The 22,714-nt window shown below is 33.3% G+C and overlaps 3 protein-coding genes across 9 annotated transcripts; 2 read left to right on the plus strand and 1 right to left on the minus strand.

Annotated features, from left to right (window-relative positions):
* The first annotated feature begins 4,644 nt into the window (after nucleotides 1-4,644).
* LOC104741190 (UPF0235 protein At5g63440) lies at nucleotides 4,645-6,347 on the plus strand. Of its 4 annotated transcripts, none has more exons than XM_019238336.2 (5): nucleotides 4,645-4,893; nucleotides 5,485-5,599; nucleotides 5,693-5,846; nucleotides 5,927-6,023; nucleotides 6,126-6,347. In XM_019238336.2, exons 1-5 carry the CDS (start codon nucleotides 4,779-4,781, stop codon nucleotides 6,242-6,244), a joined length of 600 nt encoding a protein of 199 aa, XP_019093881.2. In that variant the 5' UTR covers nucleotides 4,645-4,778; the 3' UTR covers nucleotides 6,245-6,347. The 4 variants fall into 4 exon arrangements, with proteins under 4 accessions (XP_019093881.2, XP_087348200.1, XP_087348208.1 ...); XM_087492074.1 differs by having other exon boundaries at nucleotides 4,679-4,893; nucleotides 5,493-5,599; XM_087492082.1 differs by having other exon boundaries at nucleotides 4,701-4,893; nucleotides 5,493-5,615.
* Nucleotides 6,348-12,632: 6,285 nt separating this feature from the next.
* Nucleotides 12,633-14,343, minus strand: LOC104741179 (cytochrome P450 94B1). The gene has a single exon (XM_010461976.2). It carries the CDS (start codon nucleotides 14,276-14,278, stop codon nucleotides 12,755-12,757), a length of 1,524 nt encoding a protein of 507 aa, XP_010460278.2. The 5' UTR covers nucleotides 14,279-14,343; the 3' UTR covers nucleotides 12,633-12,754.
* Nucleotides 14,344-18,510: 4,167 nt separating this feature from the next.
* LOC104741171 (uncharacterized) lies at nucleotides 18,511-22,075 on the plus strand. 4 transcript variants are annotated; one of them, XM_087491949.1, is made up of 10 exons: nucleotides 18,511-18,813; nucleotides 19,212-19,603; nucleotides 19,725-19,847; nucleotides 19,958-20,258; nucleotides 20,357-20,587; nucleotides 20,676-21,106; nucleotides 21,223-21,300; nucleotides 21,460-21,534; nucleotides 21,694-21,823; nucleotides 21,910-22,075. In XM_087491949.1, the coding sequence occupies exons 1-9, from the start codon at nucleotides 18,552-18,554 to the stop codon at nucleotides 21,802-21,804; spliced, it is 2,004 nt and encodes a 667-aa protein (XP_087348075.1). In that variant the 5' UTR covers nucleotides 18,511-18,551; the 3' UTR covers nucleotides 21,805-21,823; nucleotides 21,910-22,075. The 4 variants fall into 4 exon arrangements, with proteins under 4 accessions (XP_087348075.1, XP_019093841.2, XP_087348079.1 ...); XM_019238296.2 differs by having other exon boundaries at nucleotides 21,694-21,800; XM_087491953.1 differs by lacking the exon at nucleotides 19,725-19,847.
* Nucleotides 22,076-22,714: the final 639 nt, after the last annotated feature.

Here is a 22,714-nt window from a genome sequence, read left to right on the forward strand (position 1 = left end):
CTATAATCAACGTTGAGGTAGTGTTTTAATTGAAATAAGTGTAAACCAATAATAAAAGTTCATTTGTAGAATTTGTGTAAGCAATTGTTGCTTAATAAGCACTTTGAGAAACGCTTCCTCATCTCTTTTTATCTTTTTAATATTTTCTAATTTTTATTCATCAAAATTTTTGTAAAACAACTAAAGTAGCAACTGCAAAGGTATTTTTATTTCAAATAATTTTTTATTAATTTATAAAATAATTGTGGATAATAATAATCTTTTTGTGTAGGCAGATGAGATTACACGCATACCTAGAAGCATGAAGGACGGGGACGTGGAAAATTTTAGGAAGATGTAGTAATGGAGAGTGGTGGTGCCGAACCGTTTTTTGTCAATTTTAATTAAGAATTTATTGTAATTGTCTTTATGGATGTTTTACATTCACAATAGTTTTCTCACTATCTCTCTCCAATCTCTCGAATTTATCTAAGAATAATTAATAATTATATAATTTTGTTTAGCTATATAATGATAACAAATCAAAATTGAGGGATCACTTTGTATATAAAAAAGTGTTGTTCCAAATATAGAGAAAATTCTCTACATTTGGACTTTGGAGCAACATTTGAAGCACCATTAGAGATAATTAGAGATAGTTTTACACTAATTATGATATTATTTTTAAAAAACATTCATTACAAAACATAAATACAAGATATTCTTATACATTTTTATTTAAACATCATTTATAATATTTAGTAACTATGATTTTTAATAACTATGATTTTAATATAAATTTATCTATGTATAATTATTAATTATATAATTTTATTTAGCTGTAAAATGATAACAAATCAAAATTCAAAAAGCATTTTGTAAATAAGAAAGTGTTGCTCCAAATTTGAAGTATTACTACTCATTTCTCTATATTTGGAGCAACATTTGAAGCACTATTGGAGTTAGTTTTAGTTTTGCACCAACATTGACTATTGGAGTTGGTCTAATTGATTTTAATTTCAAGGGTCCGTTGGTCCGTCCGGTTCAAAATCAACCGGTTAATGAAGAACCGGGTTTTTCAATTTTAATTGAAAATTGCAGAGCTCTCGAATTAAGTCCACCGTTTCGAATTTAGTTGCATATGTCATATCACCGCTTAATCTTCTCTTTGCATTTTCACTCACAAAACTTTTTGTTTGTCTGTGCAAGAGCTTATAAAGAAGCGGTTGAAGGAGCACGGAATCTTCGTTCAATCTAGACTTAATTAAGACATTTAGCACTCGAAGGAGATTTATGGCTGGACCATTTGAGTTACACATTCTATTCCTGATTGTAGTGGTTTATTCCTCCGCTTCGCTGATGGTAATATTCTTCACACTGGAGATTGGAAGGTAGAGTAAACCCCTTCATGAATTATTCCTGTCCCTTTGTATAGTTATCAAGCTGCATGAGATCAATTTGATTATTAACAGATTGATGAGGCACCATTGGATGGGAAAGTCTTTGATCGTGAAGCTTTACTCTCAAAAGGAGTCACGTTGGTAAGGATTTTGTGCAGAGTCATATTCTTGTTATCTGTTGAAAGCATATAAACTAAGGTTGAAATGAATTTGTTCGTACATACAAAGCGCCAACACCTGCCATATGTTGGTTTGATGATTATATAACAAGTTCTGCTTTCTAATATTAGTTTATCCTTTATCCTTTTTTAATGTTTACGCAGGTGAAAGTCGAAGACATTGAAGCATGTGCTCCTAAGGACTTGCTGATTGTCACGACTGGATCACAAGTAAGTTAATCTTGTCAACTTGTGGAGTGGCTGTTTTAATTCGACTTCCTAGCTAATTTACTTGTTACCCTTATTTGACAATGACTCTGATCAGGCAGAACCACGCGCTCCCCTGAATCTTGCATCATATGGGAGTAGCCATGCATTCAAACTTACCAAGGAAGACATAATTCTTTACTCAGCGAAGGTATGAAAATAAGTCAGAGGAGAAGGAAAGCAGCAGAGACGACAATGATACCTCAGATTCTGAAACTAAGTCATCATCAAAACGTGTGAGGAAGAACAAATGGAAACCGGAGGAGATAAAGAAGATAATCAGAGTGCGTGGAGAGCTGCACAGTAGATTTCAAGTGGTGAAAGGTAGAATGGCATTGTGGGAAGAGATCTCTTCAAACCTATCAGCTGAAGGGTTCGACCGAAGCCCGGGACAATGCAAGTCTCTCTGGGCGTCACTTATTCAAAAATACGAGGTTCGTCTCTTGAACATATGAATCTGTATGCAGCTGCTGATTTGAGATTCATGTTTAAAATTGGCAACTATAAGATTGATCTACACATTTTTTGTTTGCAGGAGTGCAAGGCTGAGGAAAGAAGCAAGACGAGTTGGCCACATTTTGAGGATATGAACAACATTTTGTCAGAGTTAGGCACACCTACATCCTAAGTAATGTCATTTGCCCAAAAGAATCATCATCTCCAAGTTTCTTAAACTGAACAGAGGGCATTCATTATATTATATGTATGTAACATGTAAGATGATTTTGTTCTGTAGAAGCTATCAAATGCTCAAGGTAGAAAAAAAGCCTTGACAAGTCTTTTGGTTTGGTTTTTACATTCGGTTTGGCTTACACCACATTTATAAACAGGATTTTGTTCAATTTTGGACGGTAATGTAGGTTTTTATTGGTTCTGCTTGGTTTGATTCAAATCCAAACACTAATTCTTGATTAAATACAAATTAAATGTATGTAACTTTAATGCGCTTAACCTTCAACCTGTATGGGCCTAATTATTGGCCCATAAATAGTGTCTATGAACTTATAATTTGGCGGAATGAAAATTAAAAGCAAACATTCAATCAATAAGGGTGACGTGACGATAAAATCCGCCAGTATCATTTATTCTCCGGTTATTCTCCGGTTTGAGAGATTATAATATTGTTGTCTTTTTTATTCATTATTTTTTTTACAGGAAAAAGAAGATAAATATTACTATTATCCAGCTTGGTCAGATACAAAATTTTCATCAGTTAACTATTTTCTTAATGGTGCAAATTAGAACTTTTGTTTACACAAATAAATATGAGCTGGATGGTGTTAAATAATTGTTATAAATTTTCATTTATCCTAATAAAATTAGTTTTTTTATTTCTGTACTTGTAATACACAATCCTACATAATAAAGTAATGTTTCTTCAAATTCATGCTCTAATAAGCTGATAAGTGGTGGTCTATTCTTTTGATATGTGTTATTCTTCTCAAATTTAAATACATTAGTTTTTTATATTCAATAAATTTAATTATACTTTTATACTAAAAAATCATATCATTTTTTAATATCCATTTAGTAATTATATATTTTCTGATGAGGTATCATTTATCAATATTTTATATAATTACCATAATATTATCATTTGTTAGGAAGTAAATAATACAATATAAATAAAAAAAATTGCAACAAAAGATCAATTAATTTCAGTCTATAATAATATCAAGATATGAAATTATGAAAAATTATAATATTTCATTGTAGTTAAATATTTTCTAATAATTAGTTCACATTTTTTTACATCATATTATCAATTCATTTTATTTTAAAATAATAATAGATATAAAATATAATATTTCTTTATTGTTTTTGCGAAAATATCATTTTTTGGTATGATCAATTTATTTATTAGATAAAGTAAATAATTTCAAGACAAAAATAAAATTGCCATAAGATAAATTCTGAAGATCCATGATTATATTCAGTCGGTGCCAATTTTTGTATTAATTCTTAAATAACTTCAAGATTTAATAATAATCATAATAATAATTTATTGTGTATTATTTCTTTAAAATATAACTCCCACGATACACTTCAATGTATTAATATAGCCATACAATTTATGTTTTACAATAAAGATGAAAAATACAATCAAAACATAAATATTATTGCATAAACAAAACATAAAGCAAAAACAAATTTCTCTATAAATATCAAAAGTCTTCATCAAACATCATATTCTACACCTCACATAATTTTCTAAAGTTTGTAATATAAAATTTTATAATTTAATTTAAAATTTGGAGCATACGCATTTTGATTCTTAATCGAATTATGCATACGAAAAAAGATAATGCATTTTGATTTTTTTTGTTTTGTTCACATTACTCAACTCTCTTTGCTTTGTACCTCTATAATGTATAATCAAGCTTAATTTGACTATTATACAATTTAATATTATTTGTACATGTGAAGAAAATATCATTTGCAATAATTTTTCGGTTAGAATTGAAAAAATATATTATTATTTGGTTCAATTTGATGTGATTTTTAGAAAACCGAAAACTGAATAACCAAAAAAACCGAACCGATAAATCGGATAACCGAATGGTGAGTAGAAGATATCAAAGCAGAATCCAAATGACAAGGTAAAAGAAAGCCTTGCCAAGTCTTTTTGGGTTGGTTTTTACATTCGGTTTGGCTTACACCACATTTATAAACCGGATTTTGTTCAGTTTTGGATGATAATGTGGGTCTTTTTTTAATTGGTTCTGCTTGGTTTGATTCAAATCCAAACACTAATTCTTGATTAATCCGGTTAAGATTCAACCGGATAATCTAATACATTGAACCAAAAGTTAAAAGTGCGAAGTGACGTTTTCACCCTTAAGGCAACGTAGCCAGCCGGTTCGGTGTTTCACCGTCGATCTAATAATATAGGGTCGCCGCCGTGGCAATGTGAAAGATATTATTTTGCAAAGTGAGAGCTGAGTTTCAACTTGGTTCGACGAACGTTGAAGAGATGCCGAAGAGAACGACGCATACGTATTCGAGCGAAGACGCGGCGCCGGACGGACCCGACTCCGATCTCTTCGTTTATTACTGCAAACATTGTGGTTCTCATGTTCTCATCACCGGTTCGTTTCTACTATTTCCACCTGATTCCTAATTATCCGATTTATTAGGGTTTAGTTGCTTGAACTTTGAGTGGAACCCTACTTACTCACATCGAATTGGCGTTATGTGGAATGATTTGCTTGATTGTGTTTTAGTTTCTAGATACATTGAATTCGAATTATGATTGAAAGTTTCAATCTTTGATTGGCCATTGTAGTTTACTGTTTAAAAGTGGTAGACTTGTTGTTTTAATCAAGGTTAACAACAAAGTACGTTTAGGTTCAAAGACTCAAACAATGATATTTTCACATGGTTTCTGTTCAGAGGTTTTTGTTTAAGGTAGCAACTATGGTGTTATTGATATTCGTTTATGAACTAAAGAGTTGGCATGTGTTAAAGACTTGTCTCTTTCTCTCTATGGTCTTCTTTTGGCATCTCGTTGCATGTTTCATGTAAATCTGTACATTTACTTATTTCCTGAATCTTTCTTATTGGTTTGGTACTCCTTGAGTTTAGATTAAGAGTGTGTAACATGGAAAAGTTGTGGTGATTGAAAAACATATATGGTATCATTGTATAGTGTTTGTATACTAATTTAGATTCTTTACAAGATACCCAGTTGCAGAAGATGCCCAAGAGGAAGACCTACAGATCAAATGTACTTGACAAGAAGAAGCACCTTGCTAGGTTAAATGTCAGCGAGGGAGGAAAAGTTCTATTGAAACAGTAAAGTTTTTATAAGGTGCTAGTGGATTCAGTCTTAAGCTTTAGATTTTTGGATGTACTAGTTTATTTCTTTATGTTTTGATTTGTTAACAGCGGTGAAGGGAAAATAGAGAGACAGTTTAGAATGAACTGTATCGGTTGTGAGCTTTTTGTTTGTTATCGTGCTGAAGAGTCTCTGGAAACAACGTCTTTCATTTACATTGTTGATGGAGCACTTAGTGCTGTTGCTGCAGAAACTAACCCACAGGTACAACTGGTTTTTATTAATAATTTATACAATTGCAAGATCAAAAACTAAATAATGAACTTGTTATGGCGGCAACACAGGATGCACCTGTACCTCCCTGCATCTCACAACTGGACGGAGGACTTGTTCAGGTTGCAATAGAAGTGGAAGACCGTGCACAACGTTCAGCAATCACAAGTAAAACATAGTCATATGCTGACACAGAATCTATTTTCTTACTCACTAGACATGGATCTTCGGTTTAACAATTTGATTGGTCCATGCTTTTTCTCTATGCAGGGGTAAATGCTGATGATGTTCGTGTAACGGTTGCTGCACCAGCAGCTCGTGGAGAAGCTAACAACGAGCTTCTGGAATTCTTAAAAAAGCTTATTGATTTTCTTAGCTCTAGAGTCTAGATAATTAGGGTTTTTGGCTTATATACTTATGGCACAAGGACCTCTAGAAATGGTGATAAAAAAAACAGGTTGTCGGATTGAATGAATTTACCTATTCTTGATTTATGTTCCCCCTGAATCAGGTCGAGGATTTATCTGCTAGACAAGTGTATGAAAAGCTTCTTGAGGCTGTCGTACCGTAAAATCTGCGGTTTGTGGTTGGTGAACGACATTAACTAAAAGCTCTGCTTTACTTGAGAAGAGACCTAGCTACTCTTCTTTGTTTTCACTACTCTTTCTACAATCCCTTATGATTATTATGATGAAAGTTATTATAATTGTCCTCTGAAGTTGTTTATCTATTGAACTAAAAAACAAAAAAAATCACAAACTTTAAATAATCGTTGTCACGTTAGTTGTTTTCTTTGGGTCAAATTTGTGTGTACCTACCTAATAATTAAACAAAACCTTGAAAAGGACCTACATTGATGTGTATCTCATTTCCAAACCAAATCTCCCTCACTTAGTTTTTGGTGTTTTGAATTTGGACTACCAATCAAAATCTTTTCATATCGTATCTGTTTTAATATCGTAATCATCTTATTATATAAAGTTGGGTTTTGAAAGTTAGTCATTAACAAGATTTTGACACGTGTCAAGTTATTAATCTGAGATTTTGACATGTGTAAAAGTTAATATTTAATAAGATTAATTTGAGATAATGACAAAAAAACAAAAAAACTTATTTAAACAATATTAATAATGTAAAAAGATAATTATCAAAAAATTACAAAAATTAAATAGTTTCTTAAAAAAATAATTATAAGGAGATTATATATTTCATGAAATTCAAAATTATAACATTATTTACTTATTTTTAATTTTAAGTTATTAATTCAAAAAAATAGAAAAGGGATTAAGAAAAATGTACAGTTAATTATTAATTCTAAAAAATGTAAATACTCACTTCTACATAAACATAAATCAGTCTCACATTTTTCATCTAACAAAATAATTTAAGAGTAGAACCCCATCAACCTAATGGTTGAATAAAGTAGGATAATCAAACACAAGCTTACAACAAACATAGATAGATAGATTGGAAAAACATAAACCGTTTTTGATATATCCATAGGAGCTCGGAGATAGAGGCTACATCATGATGTGTCAAAGACACTTCCACAAATACATTGAGAAATATAACATTAGTTACTATCAAAAGATTTTGTGACACTGGAAAAGGGCTTTTCGATTTATTGGTTGTCAGAGCGTGCCACTTTGAGATAGCTAAAAGACGTGAACATGTTCTCTCCACACATGAGTAAGGCAGAGCCAAAGTTCTCTTCATGGTGGAAGAGGTTGGACGCCTGCAAGGTTATCTCCCCAAGGGAGGAAGGCGGAGCCACGATTCCCTTCATGGTGGAGAAGGTTGGACACAAGGTTCTCTCCATAAAGGAGGAGAGCGGAGCCAAGGTTCTCTCTATGGTTGGTCATACACAATTGTGTGATACATCATTGATTAGTATACTATGGCTTTGATTGGAACAACAGTTGGTGGAGCATTAGCATTATGCAGCATGAGCAGTATGCTGCATAAGCTGTATGCTATCATATATTAACAATGATATGTGATTGGTACAACTATTAGCATTTAGACAAAATTACACATTAAATATTTCAAATATACAAATACAGTAAACTCTAGGTGATTAATAAGGGTAAAATTGTATTTTAATAACTTTAAAACCATTATGCTTGGGAAATGCTTCGTTTAGGAGCATTGAGCTGTAGAGCATTTAAAAGCCTTTTATGCTCCCTTTATGCTTTCTAAACAAAACATGATTGGCTTTCTAAAATCTATATGCTCACTTATATACACTACCAATCAAGGCCTATGTAATATACTTTTTATTTGAGAAGTTTCTTGAACCGACAATTTTAGTGATTAAATAAACTATGCAAAAATGAAAATAAATAGACGTATAATAGTTGGGTTAATGTGATTATATAGATATTTTCTTAGGTGGTGATAAAGAATATATTTGTAACATACAATATACTTAGATGTAAAAAAAATACACCTAATGGTTGGATAAAATAGGCTAATCATACACAAGCTTACTACAAACATAGATAGATAGATTGGAAAACTATAAACTGTTTTTGATAGATCCATAGGAGCTCGGAGATAAAGGTTACGTACATCATGATGTGTCAAAGACACTTCCTTGAATACATTGGAAAATTTAACATTAGTTACTATCAAAAAATTTTGTGACATTGGAAAAGGGCTTTTAGTTTCATTGGTTGCCGGAGCATGCCACTTTGAGATATCTAAAAGACGTAAACATGTTCTCTACACACATGAGGAGGGCAAAACCAAGGTTCTCTCAATGGTGGAAGAGGTCGGACGCATGCAAGGTTATCTTCCCAGGAGAGGAAGGCGGAGCCAAGGTATTCTTCATGGTGGAGGAGGTTGGACACATGATTCTCTCCATAAGGGAGGAAGGCGGAGCCAAGGTTCTCTCCATGGTTGGTCATACACTATTGTGATGATACATCATTGATTAGTATACTATGTAATATATTCTTTATTCGAAAAGTTTCTTGAATCAACAATTTAAGTGATTAAAAAAACTATGCAAAAGCTAAAATAAATAGACATATATAGATATTTTCCTAGGTAGTGATAAAGAATATATTTGTAACATACAATATATTTAGGTGTAAAGAAATATACTTTTAATGATAACAGAAATCAAAAATCTGTAAATGGATATAAGTCAGTGTATTATAGCAAAACATGTTTTTATAAATAACATACAACAAATTTTAATATATTTTTGTTAAAATTAATCTTATTTACAAAAGTTTAAAACCCGCACATCGGGCGGGTCCTTATCTAGTTGTTTATAAAAACTAGTAGTACAGTATATGATATTTTCAAATAAAGGTTCGGGAATAAAGCTTAAAAATACCTCATCTATTTTATATTTGGAAGTTTAATACCTCATCTTTTTTGGTTGGAAGAAAAATACCTCATTTAATTAAAACGTGTGATTTAATACTCAAACTAATAAATATTGTTAGTTTCATACTTACATTTTTTGACAAAAATAAAATTCCGTTTTTACCCTTACTATATCAATTAGTACTTAATTTTAAAAGACATGGTATTAATTTATGAACAATTCTTGGGTTCACCTCCACTTAATTAAGAAAACAAATTATTAATTAAAGAAACAAAATATGTATATCATTCAATTTTAAAGTTATTAATTCTAAACATTAATTATATTATAGTTTTTAATTCTAATATGTAAATAAAAATTACTTTTTATAAACCCAAACTGACATATAATTTTGTTTAATTGTATAATTTAAACCCTAATCATTTTTTATAAACCCAAATTGATATATAATTCTGTTTAATTGTAAAATCTAAACCCTAACTACTCTTTTATAAACCCAAACCGACATATAATTTTCTTTAATTTTAAAATCTAAACTCTAACCACTCTTTTATAAACTCAAACCGGCATAAATTTGTTTGATTGTAAAATCTAAACCCTAACCACTCATTTGTAAACCCAAACTGACATATAATTTTGTTTAATTATAAAATTTAAACTCTAACCACTATTTTGTAAATGAGTTTACAAATGAGTGGTTAGGGTTTAGATTTTACAATCAAACAAATTTATGCCGGTTTGAGTTTATAAAAGAGTGGTTAGAGTTTAGATTTTAAAATTAAAGAAAATTATATGTCGGTTTGGGTTTATAAAAGAGTAGTTAGGGTTTAGATTTTACAATTAAACAGAATTATATATCAATTTGGGTTTATAAAAACTGATTAGGGTTTAAATTATACAATTAAACAAAATTATATGTCAGTTTGGGTTTATAAAAAGTAATTTTTATTTACATATTAGAATTAAAAACTATAATATAATTAATGTTTAGAATTAATAACTTTAAAATTGAATGATATACATATTTTGTTTCTTTAATTAATAATTTGTTTTCTTAATTAAGTGGAGGTGAACCCAAGAATTGTTCATAAATTAATACCATGTCTTTTAAAATTAATTATTAATTGATATAGTAAGAGTAAAAACGGAATTTTATTTTTGTCAAAAAATCGTAAGTATGAAACTAATAATATTTATTAGTTTGAGTATTAAATCACACGTTTTAATTAAATGAGGTATTTTTCTTCCAACCAAAAAAGATGAAGTATTAAACTTCCAAATAAAAAATAGATGGGGTATTTTTAAGCTTTATTCCCATAAAGGTTCACGTTTAATTAGAGCCTAATTTACAACGTGTTATATATATAATATATGTAGCTTCGACAAAATTTGAACTCGCAATAATTGGAGATGTTGGATACATATGAATTAGAAGTAGAACACCTATATAATAAGAACATACAATATGATATGTCTCCAGCTCATTATCAAACGTGTATAAACTAAGAAGGAAGAGATGATCACGTTTCTTTGGCCGTTTTTAGAACTTTGGCTGCAAATGGTTGCTTAAAATTGAAAAAATGAGTTGAATAAATTTGAGTTGGAAAATATTCGACCCATTCATCTCCAAAATAGTGGTTGAACAAGTTGAACATTTTTGCTGTAGGATTAGTTTATTTTTTCAACTTTTTAGGTTGAATGGGTTGAATAGATTTTTCCAACTTCTTCAACCTCTTCCAATCAAATGGTGAAATTTGGTTGAATAATTTTTTTCAACTCCTTCAACCTGTTCAATTGTGCAACCATTTGCAGCCTTTATAAATTCGGCTCGTTAGGTTGAGAGAGAAGACATTAGCATAATACTTCTTGTTGTGGTGTTTGCTATATAAAGTGGTCAATCGATCAATAAAGAGGAAATTCATGTTTTGCTGGGTGATTTATCCTTTTTCAATATAAACAAACACCAAAATTAGAGTGATGATATATTCTGAAAAAAAGGTAGATGTGATAGCTTTGCTGTTCTTCCAAATTTCATAATGAGGCAATAATCAATATATATAAACAAACACCAAAATTAGAGTGATATATATTCTGAAAAGAATATTAAGATAGACTCGTATTTTAATATCCCAAGTCAAACAACTCTTACGTATAATAATAGTAATGTACCTTTGACAATCTTTGCGTTCACAAATATTTATTACAATTAGTTTGACCATCAAAGAGTCACTTGGATAATTGTACGTTTACTAATTGATTATTACCGAAAACGCAACAAAAAAAAAAAAACAGATCACTATATAGTAATAGTATACATGTGTTTTATTTTGCTATAAACTCTTTTGGAAACACAATTTGTTTTGGTATCATTTATGATAATTGTCTTTTATAATATTTGAAATGTTATATTTTTATGAATTAGAAATTTGGTTGTATTTATTAACGTGTCCTAAATGAGAATTTTAATTCATATATATTAACAATATCGAATGTACTTGACAAGAAGAAGCACCTTGCTAGGTTAAATGTCAGCAAGGGAGGAAAAGTTCTATTGAAACGGTAAGTCTTTATATGGGGCTAGTGGATTCAGTCTTAAGCTTCAGATTTTGGATGTAGTAGTTTATTTCCTTTATGTTTTGGTTTGTTAACAGCGGTGAAGGGAAAATGGAGAGACAGTTTAGAATGAACTGTATCGGTTGTGAGCTTTTCGTTTGTTATCGTGCTGAAGAGTCTCTGGAAATAACGTCTTGAACCAAAACTGCACATATTGCCGATGTTAATTGCGAGTGGAAGTGGATAGACTCAAAGACCATTACGAATCTTTGCTTTTGTTGGTTGTAAAGACTTAAATAAACCAAAAATGAAGGACATTACAATCTTTTATGCCAACGAATGTAATAGTAAGTATTTCAATTCTTTTGGTGAATTACATGCGTCTTTTATTTAATAAAATCATATATTGAATATGTTTGATTTCATTTCAGGACCAAGTGAAAGAGTGACAATGGACAATCAAGCTGCCGATGTGTGTATTAAAGATGAGATAGATCGTTTTCTTAAAAATAGCTCTCATAATCGTTACACACACAATCAGATCTTCATATCAGGAGACAATGAATTTAAAGCAAATTTGAATAGATTCATTGAAGTTGGGTATCAAACATATAACTTCTAGTGTTCTGGTGATGATGAGTGTTCTAGTGTATAACTTGTGTTATCCCGACCAATTAGACAAAATCTTGTAAGATAATTATTAGGTGATTTTTCTGTAAACTCGTTGTATAAAAATAGAACCAATGGTTACTGTACTCAGTTTGTAAATTGTTTAATATACATACTTTTTGTGACCTATGTCTCTATCAAACTGATTAATATATCGGATCCACTTCGATAGCACCATTTATATTTTATATCATTATCTATTCACAAGTACACTGTGAATCATAAACATATTTATTTGATCTAATACATAAACCACACATTTTACATATTAGTTGGATATTTTTATAAGGACATGACTTGATCAATTAACAAATTATTATTATATACATCGATCGGATTATACTTGCACTCTCCTCTTGATCTTCACCTTTAGCCCACCAGCCATGTGAGCCGTTAACAGAGGAACAAATACCGGCCGGTTATTGCGAACTGGTACAATTTCAAACCGACTCAAAACTGAACCAACCACGTATTTCATTTGTGTGAAAGCCATGTCTTTCCCTATGCACACCCTTGGTCCGGCTTGGAAAACCGGAAATTTGAACGAACTCACACTTTTCAAAACCGGTTTAGAACCGTAATTTGGTTCTTCCTCAAACCACCGGTTCGGTTTAAACTCGCCCCAGTCTTGCCCCCACACCTTCTCCATCCTTCCCATACCGTAAGGGAAATAAGTAACTTTGTCTCCTTTTCGGACAAGTGTTCCGTCTGGCAAAACGTCGTCGTTGGCTGCATGCTTTGAGTCCCAAGCCACTGGTGGGTAAAGCCTCATTGCTTCACAGAGACATGCTTTCGTGTAACTCATCTCTCTCAAATCCTCGAACCCTAACCCTAAAGATCCTTTGCCTCTCACTTCTTCAAGTATCTTTTTCTCTACGTCATCGTTTTGACTCAACAACCAAAACAGCCACGTCATCGCCGCCGACGTAGTATCCCTTCCCGCCATAATAAAGCTTATGACACTATCCCTCACGGCTTCTTCCCCGTGGCCGGAGGCGAGAAACCTCGACAAGAGGTCTTGCTTGTCCGATACGTCACCACCGATATCGAGGCTTTTCTTTTTGGCACGGATGATCTCGGAGACAGACGCGTGTACGGTCATGATCGCTTCTCTCAGCCTCCTCTCGCTCCCTATGTTGAACAAACGCTTTAGCTTCCACACGGCGTAAACCGGCTCCGTGGCGCGGCGAGCGCTGATCTCCGCCGCTACATCAAAAGCCTTAACAAGATCCGGAACGGGTCGAGTCAAATCCAAACAATCTGGATCCCAACCCAACGAAACTTTACAAACAACATCGAAGGCAAAGCGCTTCAAAACCTCCTGAAGATCAACCGTACATCCACCGTCCGCGGCGGAGGAAAGCACCGGAATGAGGCGGTTTTGAACTTCCTCACGGAGGATTTCGAAAGTGAATTCCCTAAGAGAACGCATAGTAAACTCGTGGCTCGCAAGTTTACGCTGAGAGCTCCATAACTCGCCGTCAGAATTAAAGATTCCGCCGCCGAGTAGATCTCCGAGTAGCTCGGTGAAAGGTTTGCCTTTAGGGAAGTTACAAAAATTTGTTTTGAGAATGTGCTCGACGTTTTCTGGGTTCGCAGTGATAATAGTCCGACGACGGAAGAGGAGATCGAAGGTGATAGTTTGAGAAGGAGAGAGACGGAGGAGATCGGTGTACCACTGAAGAAGACGGTGACGGTTTTTGTTAAATGAGAGAATAGAACCGATGAGTGGATACGACGTCGGTTTAGAGGATGATGTGGTTTTGGGTTTTAGGGTTTTGTTGTTTGAAAATGATGAGAAGATGAATATGAACCCTAAGACTGGAAATAGGATGAGAAATAATGCATTGAACATTTCCATTTTGGAATTCTTTGGTTTCTTGTTTGGGTAAGTTAATTATGTTTGTTTTGGTATATGTTCTTGGTCTGTAAAGGAACTATTGTATATATAGGCGAATGAAAACAGAATAAAAAGTTGTGGCTCCGACCATATGACTTCGGTACAGAACACGACATAATTAATAAAGTTATTATCTTTTTCATTCTTTTTCTTTATTGTCACTCTTTTTATTTTATTTGCTCAGCGATTGTCTCAATCCTAATTTTGATCAACGAAAACAAAGTTGTTTTATAGGTAGATGAAAGTTTTTCTTTTTTTCTTCTTCTTCTTACAAATGTAAAAAATGTCATTTTCAAAAATTACAAAAAAGAAATGGAAAACGGAAATATGTGTAGGCTCGTTTTTTTTTTTTTGTCAAACATCGAAGCTACTTTTAGAAAGAAGTTATCAAACATATGTTGGACACTTGGACTGTTTGACCATTATAAATTAGACATTCAAGGATTTTGCTTTTTATTAACAAGAGAAATTGGTATTCTCTTTGATATAAAAAAAAAATAGTTTAACTTGATCAACAAAGTTGTTTTTGCTTGAAAAGATGAAGGAATTAAACTAGTGTCAAACTGATAAAGAAGTAAAATGTTTTTTAAAACAAACTTTTATTAAATGTCGACGCAACATGGCAATCAGACAGGGACCAAAAAAAATGAAGATTGATTTGGACAAGCTAGTACCACCCCGCACTGGTGGGCAAGTCTCCGGCCAAAATTTAATAATATCACTACAAGAAAAATGTAGACACGGTTCAGACGCTGAAAAGGTTAAACATTTTGTGATGTTACTTTTTTTCTGCTATGTTTTGGTTTGATACGTAAGTAATTCAAATTATTATTGATTGAGATTAACTTATAATATAGATCTCTAATGTGATGTAAGTAGAGTTGTTTACTGTAGTCTGTATGCATAAATTTTGTGATGCGCGGAATTGAACCATCTGTTGTAAAATTGTTTGTATAGATATATGTCAATTTTAAAAATACTAATACAGAGAGATAGCTAGATTTGCTCATCTCCATCAAAGTTATAACCATTACATGCAAAAATATTGAATTATTGAAAGCATCTGCTACTGACGCCAAAAAAAAAAAAGTACGCATTTGATTGTAAGGTTGTTGGTTGCATACAATTACAAGCAACATGTAAATAAGAATATAATCAAATCAAAATTAGCCTTAGTGGAATATTACACATAGCCACATAGGTTGTTTTAGAATCTTTCACTTAATTAGTACTTCTATTAGTACTAATTAGTACAAACGCTATTAGTAATCTAATCATTAATTATAAGTTCCAGCACGTGATGACATAAGTGGGGTTTATTGAATTTGAAATTTGATTCTTGGGGGTTCTCGAAGATCTTTTGAATCAAAGGGAATATCGAATAATATACGATAGCTGATAAGGTCCCAATAGCACAATATTATATATGCAATAGACATCTTTTTAAAAAAGCATTTGTAAAGCATCTTAAGGAGTTGGTCCGTATATATGCCGGCCAGAGACCAAGATAAAAAAGTGTCGAGAAGAAGATATGCAAAGAGTCTCTTATATTCATGGTTAAATCCGAATTCTGATCGAAACGCATAAAATTTTGCGGTTTTTCTCGATCATATTTCGAACCATAAATTATATGTTTTTAGACATATTTTCATTGTTGTAAAACTCGATTTTTACAAATAAAAATATATATTTTCATAATCGATAGAAGTACATACAAATTTTTGCCATATGTATTGTTGATAAATAATGGTGAACTATCAAAGATTATTGTGTCCCATATGATTGCACGTATGTTGGGTTCTAAACATCTAATTATATTAATTGAATCAAAGCTCTATATAAGTCTAATGAGTTGTAGCTAGGTGTAGAAGAATAATTTCATTACATGATGAGGACAAAGTAACTGGTTGGAGAATCCGCCAATAAAGAGACATGTGTCGGATAAGATCGAACACGTTGATGAAATCCTTGAGCCGAAATCAAAAACAAATAGATGGATGCACGATTCTTATTAACTCACTGTACGTCGAAAAAACAAATAAATATACACTTTTTGTGACGACTAGTTCAAGTTGGATCTTTATCAGTTTTTGAGCACGTGGTTCTCGTGGTTTGAAACTTGAGCTTTCTTTCTTCTCATAATGTAAAAATCTGATTACTCTTTGTTCCATTGACTTTTTTTTTTGTTTTGCCCAAGCTCGTGCTTCCTGAAATTCATCCACAGTTTTCTTTTCTAAAGTACACTTTTACTTAGTTTTAGAGTTGTCTAGATTTTTTTTTACGTAGTAAATCTTCTTATTCCTAGACTCCTAGTAGATTGGTGTTTTGAGTAGCTCTTTTCCTTAATTGTTAATAGCTGTATGATATTTTTATGAGTGCACAGGGGAAAATATATTTTTATAATATATAAAATTAAAAATTTAGAAATTAGATAAACACTAAAAAAATTAATCTATTGGGAATATATGGAAAAGCAAAATGGTGCATACAAATTATTTGGTTATCAATGATTAGACTGAGAGAAAACATTATTATTAGTTAGTTCATATGCAAAATATGGGGAAAATGTATGTGTATGGTATGGAGCCACTCACGTTGTGACCAGAAAACGGCGCCGCTTGGAAAACGTGGGTCCATTTTAGTACGAAAGCTCAGAATCATTAACTGCGAGTTTCCCCTTTTACTGTTTTAGAAACTGTCCACAAGTGTCTCATTCTTGCGTTCATTTAATACATTCATAGCGACAAACCGATACAAGAAAAAGAATGCCTGCTTTTTTTCTTCTTAATGTATACTGCTAGTGCTATCTCTTTTATTTTTTCGTTCTCACCGTACAAAGAGAGACTTCGTGGTTTCGAGTCCAGCACACAAATTCTTATGATGCTAAAAAATGGAACTCGTTTTAATATCAGCATAAAATGTGATCTCGAAAGTAAACTAAATTTATATAACAAAATATATAGAACTGCTAAAGTTCTCATATTTTCAGGAAATCAAATCGCAAAAAGATTTACATGTTTCACTTTTTGGTAGGTGAAATGAAATTTTGAAATCTTTTTATGTCTCACTTGCGGGTCAAATTTTATTTTGCGTTGCCTACTTCTCCTTTGATTATTTTTAGTTAAAGCTTAAAACAGTCCAAAAAGTCATATTTAGTTTCAGCACGGGCATCTGGTTTTGGTTTGGTTCGGTTCAATATCAAAATATGAAATTCATGTTACAAATTTTTTTTGATGAGACCCAAACCAAACCAGGTTCATAAATCAAAAAGTGTACCATCATTTCTGATAATCAGAAGAGATCCAAAGGATATGTTTTTGATCAAGAAGAACAACAATTTTTCATATGACAAATTCTCCTATTTGGAAACCTCTAAAAGATACATATATTCACCAGGGCGTTTTCTCAATCTTGTTGATCCCTCTTTAACTTCAGTTAGCACTCTTCAGCCGCGCAATGAGCTCATCCTGCAAGACCAGACAAGTTTCATGAGAGCCTAGATAAACCAAACCAGATTGAGGAGCTCCAAAAAGTCTTAACGGAGATCATTTCAATAAAAACATGGGCATATAGGTTTTGACTTGCCTTTCTTCCTTTTGTTGGGAGGCATTTCTCTCCGAAAAGGGTATGAAGCTACTCTATAGTCAAAGACTGAAAGTTTCACACTATGAGATTTCAAAGATTTTGATTGAGACGGGTGCATTATTATCATTTGAAGTTTTAGTAATTTATTTTTAACATTTTAACTATAATTCTTTTATCAATGTCTATGATGCATTAATTTCTGTTGCAGATATAGAAAATCAAATGTTCAAATCTATACTAGTATTTTTTGAAATAAATCATTGTTTTCATAAGAATGATAATGTAATGACATTGTTGTATCCATATATCTGCATAAATTGTGGTTTGAAATTTTAAAAAGGACATATATTGAAAATGAAAAGTTTCAACATCCCACATTGGGTAAAATGTTTAGAAAAAATGATTCAAAGTAATATTATAAATAAAATTGTATTAAATAAAAGTTATTATGTAAGTAAGTCAATGACAAAAGGCCCACTAGATGAGACCTGACCTTTACTGGATTATAGAAATAAATTTAACGATGTCGTAAGTCCACACCTTTACTGGATTTCACTGAAGCCCATTAGTTTGGTGTATATAAAAAGAAAGAAACCCTAATACGGATCGAGGGACTTGTGTCTGTTATTAGATTTTTAGGGTTAGAGGGATGAGCAGTCTCGTCGTCTCAAGGAAGTGGGAGGAACCGGCGAAGGCTGCTAAAATAGCGGTATGGTGGGACATGAAGGACTGTCCGATCCCAGAGGGTTATGATGCTCGTCTCTTCCGTCCGAGTTTAGAAGCGGCATTCAAGAGTGTTGGCTACTCTGGTCCTGTCTCCATCACTGCCTATGGCGACCAAACACAAACCGCTGATCACATCCTGCGAGTGCTCTCTTCCACTGGAGTCGCTGTTGCACATACCAGACCCGGTAAGTCCAAATTTTATCGATCTCTGGAAATTTCCTCTATATATTTAAAGTGGAAGTAGCACTGACACGGGAACTGGTTCGGTAGTACTATAATAAAACAACACATTTATCCTCACTCTTTTTTTTTTTTTTTTTTTTTTTTTTGTGTGTGTTTTGCTCTGTTCTGTTTATTTCTTTTATTTAATAAACTCCCAAATAATAATTAGTAAAATAATTTAGCAAACGCTTAATAAGTTAATAGCTGACTTAATCCTTTTCTTTTTCTTTGGTACTGGCTGGAACAGAAAGCACATTTAACCTCACTTTTTGTGTTTTTGCTCTGTTTTGTTTTGGTTAAGCAAACGGTTAATACTTTAATTAGCTAAAGTAATCCTTTTTTTTCCTCTGTACTGGAACAGAAAGCACAAACTCACTCATGTATGCGGATATGGTGGAATGGCGAGGTAAAAATCCTGCTCCGGCTTCAATGATGATCATATCCAATCAGGTGCACACTGTCTTCGCTTGGGATCTGGCCCGGCTACAACAACGGACGCTATACAACCTTTTTCTGGTTTATTCAATCAAGTATCAATATATGACAATCCTGAAAACTTGTAGAGAGTGGGTTTGGGAAAGATTACTAGGGTACGCGGATGATGAGACCAGAAGGGCACCACTTGTTCAGGAGAAGTGCAGTGACCCGGGCGAGTTATCATCTGCCACGCTTTACTGCAAATCTTGCAACTTCGATTCCCAAAGCCCTGAAAATTTCAGGAAGCATCTCTCGAGTTATAAGCATAAACGAGAAGTACGTATCCTCTATCTCTCTCTCTATATATATATATACTTGTAGAGAGTGGGTTTGGGAAAGAGTACTAGGGTACGCGGATGATGATAATAATGAGACCAGAAGGGCACCACTTGTTCAGGAGAAGTGCAGTGACACGGGCGAGTTATCATCTGCCACGCTTTACTGCAAATCTTGCAACTTCGATTCCCAAAGCCCTGAAAATTTCAGGAAGCATCTCTCGAGTTATAAGCATAAACGAGAAGTACGTATCCTCTATCTATCTCTCTCTCTCTCTATACTTGTATATGAATTGTTTCATTGTCTACTACACATTTTGAGCAACTACCTCTGTTTCCACTCTCTGTCAAGCAGGAGGCTATAGACCCTACGCAGAAAGTAGTTGACTGTGTAACAGAGAAGTGGGCAAGGGACTACCCGGCGACGCCTGAATACGCGACAGCTCAGATAGCGGTGTGGTGGGACTTGTTTGAATGTCCGATCCCCAAGGGATATGATGCTCGTCGGGTCCGGCCGAGTTTAGAAGCGGCATTCAAGAATCTTGGCTACTCTGGTCCTGTCTCCATCACTGCCTTTGGCGACCTAAACCGTATCCCTGATCACCTCCTGCGAGGGCTCTCTTCCACTGGAATCTATGTTGTGCATAACGGTTACGGTTAGTCCATTTGGTTATCCATCTTTGGAATTTTGGGGCGGTTTAAAAATATTCATCTGTGCCTACTGATCAATGGCTGCTTTCCTTTGTTGAAACAGCTTACAAAGAAACTCTAATTTACGAAGATATTGCGAATTGGGTAGATTCTAATCCTCCTCCGGCTACTATTATGGTCATAGCGAATAGGTTGGAACCGGTCTATCCAGTTTCTCTTGTCAAGCTACTACAAGTGCAAAAACACAAGCTTTTTCTGGCTTATTTATCTAGGCCTCGCAAAATGTCTGCCCTGCTCACTTCTGCCGAGTGGCTCTGGGAAAGGTTACTTGCAGGTGTTTGTTTGTCTGTCTGTCCTCTCATCGATCATCCAGTACTGTTTGACGTAACGATTAAACTAATTACGATGTTTCTTTTCCACAGTTTCAGAGACAAGAAAACACGTTCTTCACAAGTGCAGTACAAGTGAAAGTTTTTCCACAGTTTCAGAGACAAGAAAACACGTTCTTCACAAGTGCAGTACAAGTGAAAGTTTTTCCACTCTTTCAGAAACAAGTGGACACGTTCCTCGCAAGTGCAGTAAAAGTGAAAGGTTTTCCACTCTTTCAGAGGCAAGAAAACACCTTCTTCAGTATGGCAGTAAAAGTGGAAGTTTTTCCACAGTTTCAGGGGCAAGAGTACACGTTTTCTCCACTTGTTCAGAGGCATTTAGACACGTTATTCAGAAGTTCAGTAAAAGTGAAAGTGATAGGGGTGAATCTACCTCAACATTTAATTGCGAAATATGCTACTGTTATTACGAAAGCCTAGATGATTTCAGGACGCATCTCTCAACTGAAGAACATACACAACAAGTAAGTTATCCCTCTCTCTCGCTGTCTGTCTCCTTGTATCATAATTAACATTGTTTCATTGTCTAACCATTTGAGCATTAACCTGTTTAACTGTTTCCACTCTCGTCCTCATGCAGGAGGGTTATATTAATGGGTATTATCAATCTAGGGAGAAGGTTCATTCGGCCGAGTACGATCCAGAGGGTTGGCTAGAGGCAAGTTTTTCTTAATCTTAACTAAAGATTTGTTGCTAAAACATTAATTGAAAGAAGAAAGTGTGCTTCTTGATTCAGTCGTAGAGACAGAGATAAAAAAAAAAAAAAAGGTCCCATGTTTCCAAAATGCTCATGTTTCATTCATATACAATGTTGTAGGTATGCGAGATGAGACGTAAGGTGAAGAAGGAAACTAAGTCATTCGAGTACGATCGAGGGCATTGGCTCCGACAGGCAAGTTTTTCTTAATGAAAGCTAAATATTTTCAACAGATAGAATGCTATTTTCTCATCAAACAGTTGGGGTCCCCAAATGTGAAAATAGAAACCATGAAATTGGTTTACTGACTCTGTTTTGTGCTCATGTTTCATTATTTGATATACAATGTTGCAGGAAAAACGTAGGAGGAAAGCATTCCGGACGATTTTTCCTCTTCGTTTACGTCTTACTAATCGTGGACGTAGTAGACCTCGACGAAAGTCTCCAACCTGCAAGAAAGAGTAATGTGTATTTATAAATATATGTTAGTAATTTAAAATTAAACCTGAAAGTCTCATGTTTTCACTTTTCCTAGGGCTCATTGTTTCATTATTTGATATAATCTTGTAGGTAGAAAAGATCAAACGTAGGAGGAAAGTATTCGGGACGGGTTTTCATTTACGTCATACTTTAAATTGTTACCAAGTCGTCATCTCTGTGCAATTATTATGTTTCAGTCTGTGCACTATTGTTTTTCAAATTTATTATTGAATGCCAAAATCTTTCAAGTTTCAAACCATGTCAATTTTACTATTACACAAGACACACACACATACATACATGCATATATACATTCAAAAAAACAGTTTAAAGAGAAAGAGATTTACTGCGAGTGTCAAGTTAAGTGAAAGGTATTTGTGGATGAAGATTGAAGGATGCATTTGGCCATACACTTTTTAAAGCAGATTGACTTGAACTCTGGATCGCGGCATGTGATTTCACATTTGAATGTACACAAATGATTTACTGCTTCTGTTTCAATTACAGCCAAGACGATCATCATCATCATCATCACCACCACACTCAATTTCTTCTCCATTTCTCTTCTTAATTTGAAAACTTTTATGTATATATAAATATGATATATAATGCTTATATTATTTACTCAGTGGGAACAAAGTTTTCTCTATTTATAAAGACAAAATCACCAACCCTTCTTTATCTTCATTCTGTTAACTTTCTATATATGTCAGTCAAGCCATTAAAATGGTAACTATGAAAATTGATTGTAGAACTCTTAACAATCGCATATGGAAGTGACAATTTGTTGACTGGCTATTTCAAAGAGAGACTATGACGACCAATAATAACCATATAAGAAAGGACATTGACCCATCCGGTTCCGGAATTCAACACGTCACCGTTTGATCGATAG

The sequence above is a fragment of the Camelina sativa genome, chromosome 2 (assembly GCF_030686135.1).
Source record: "Camelina sativa cultivar CO46 ecotype springtype chromosome 2, ASM3068613v1".
Lineage (NCBI taxonomy): Eukaryota > Viridiplantae > Streptophyta > Magnoliopsida > Brassicales > Brassicaceae > Camelina > Camelina sativa.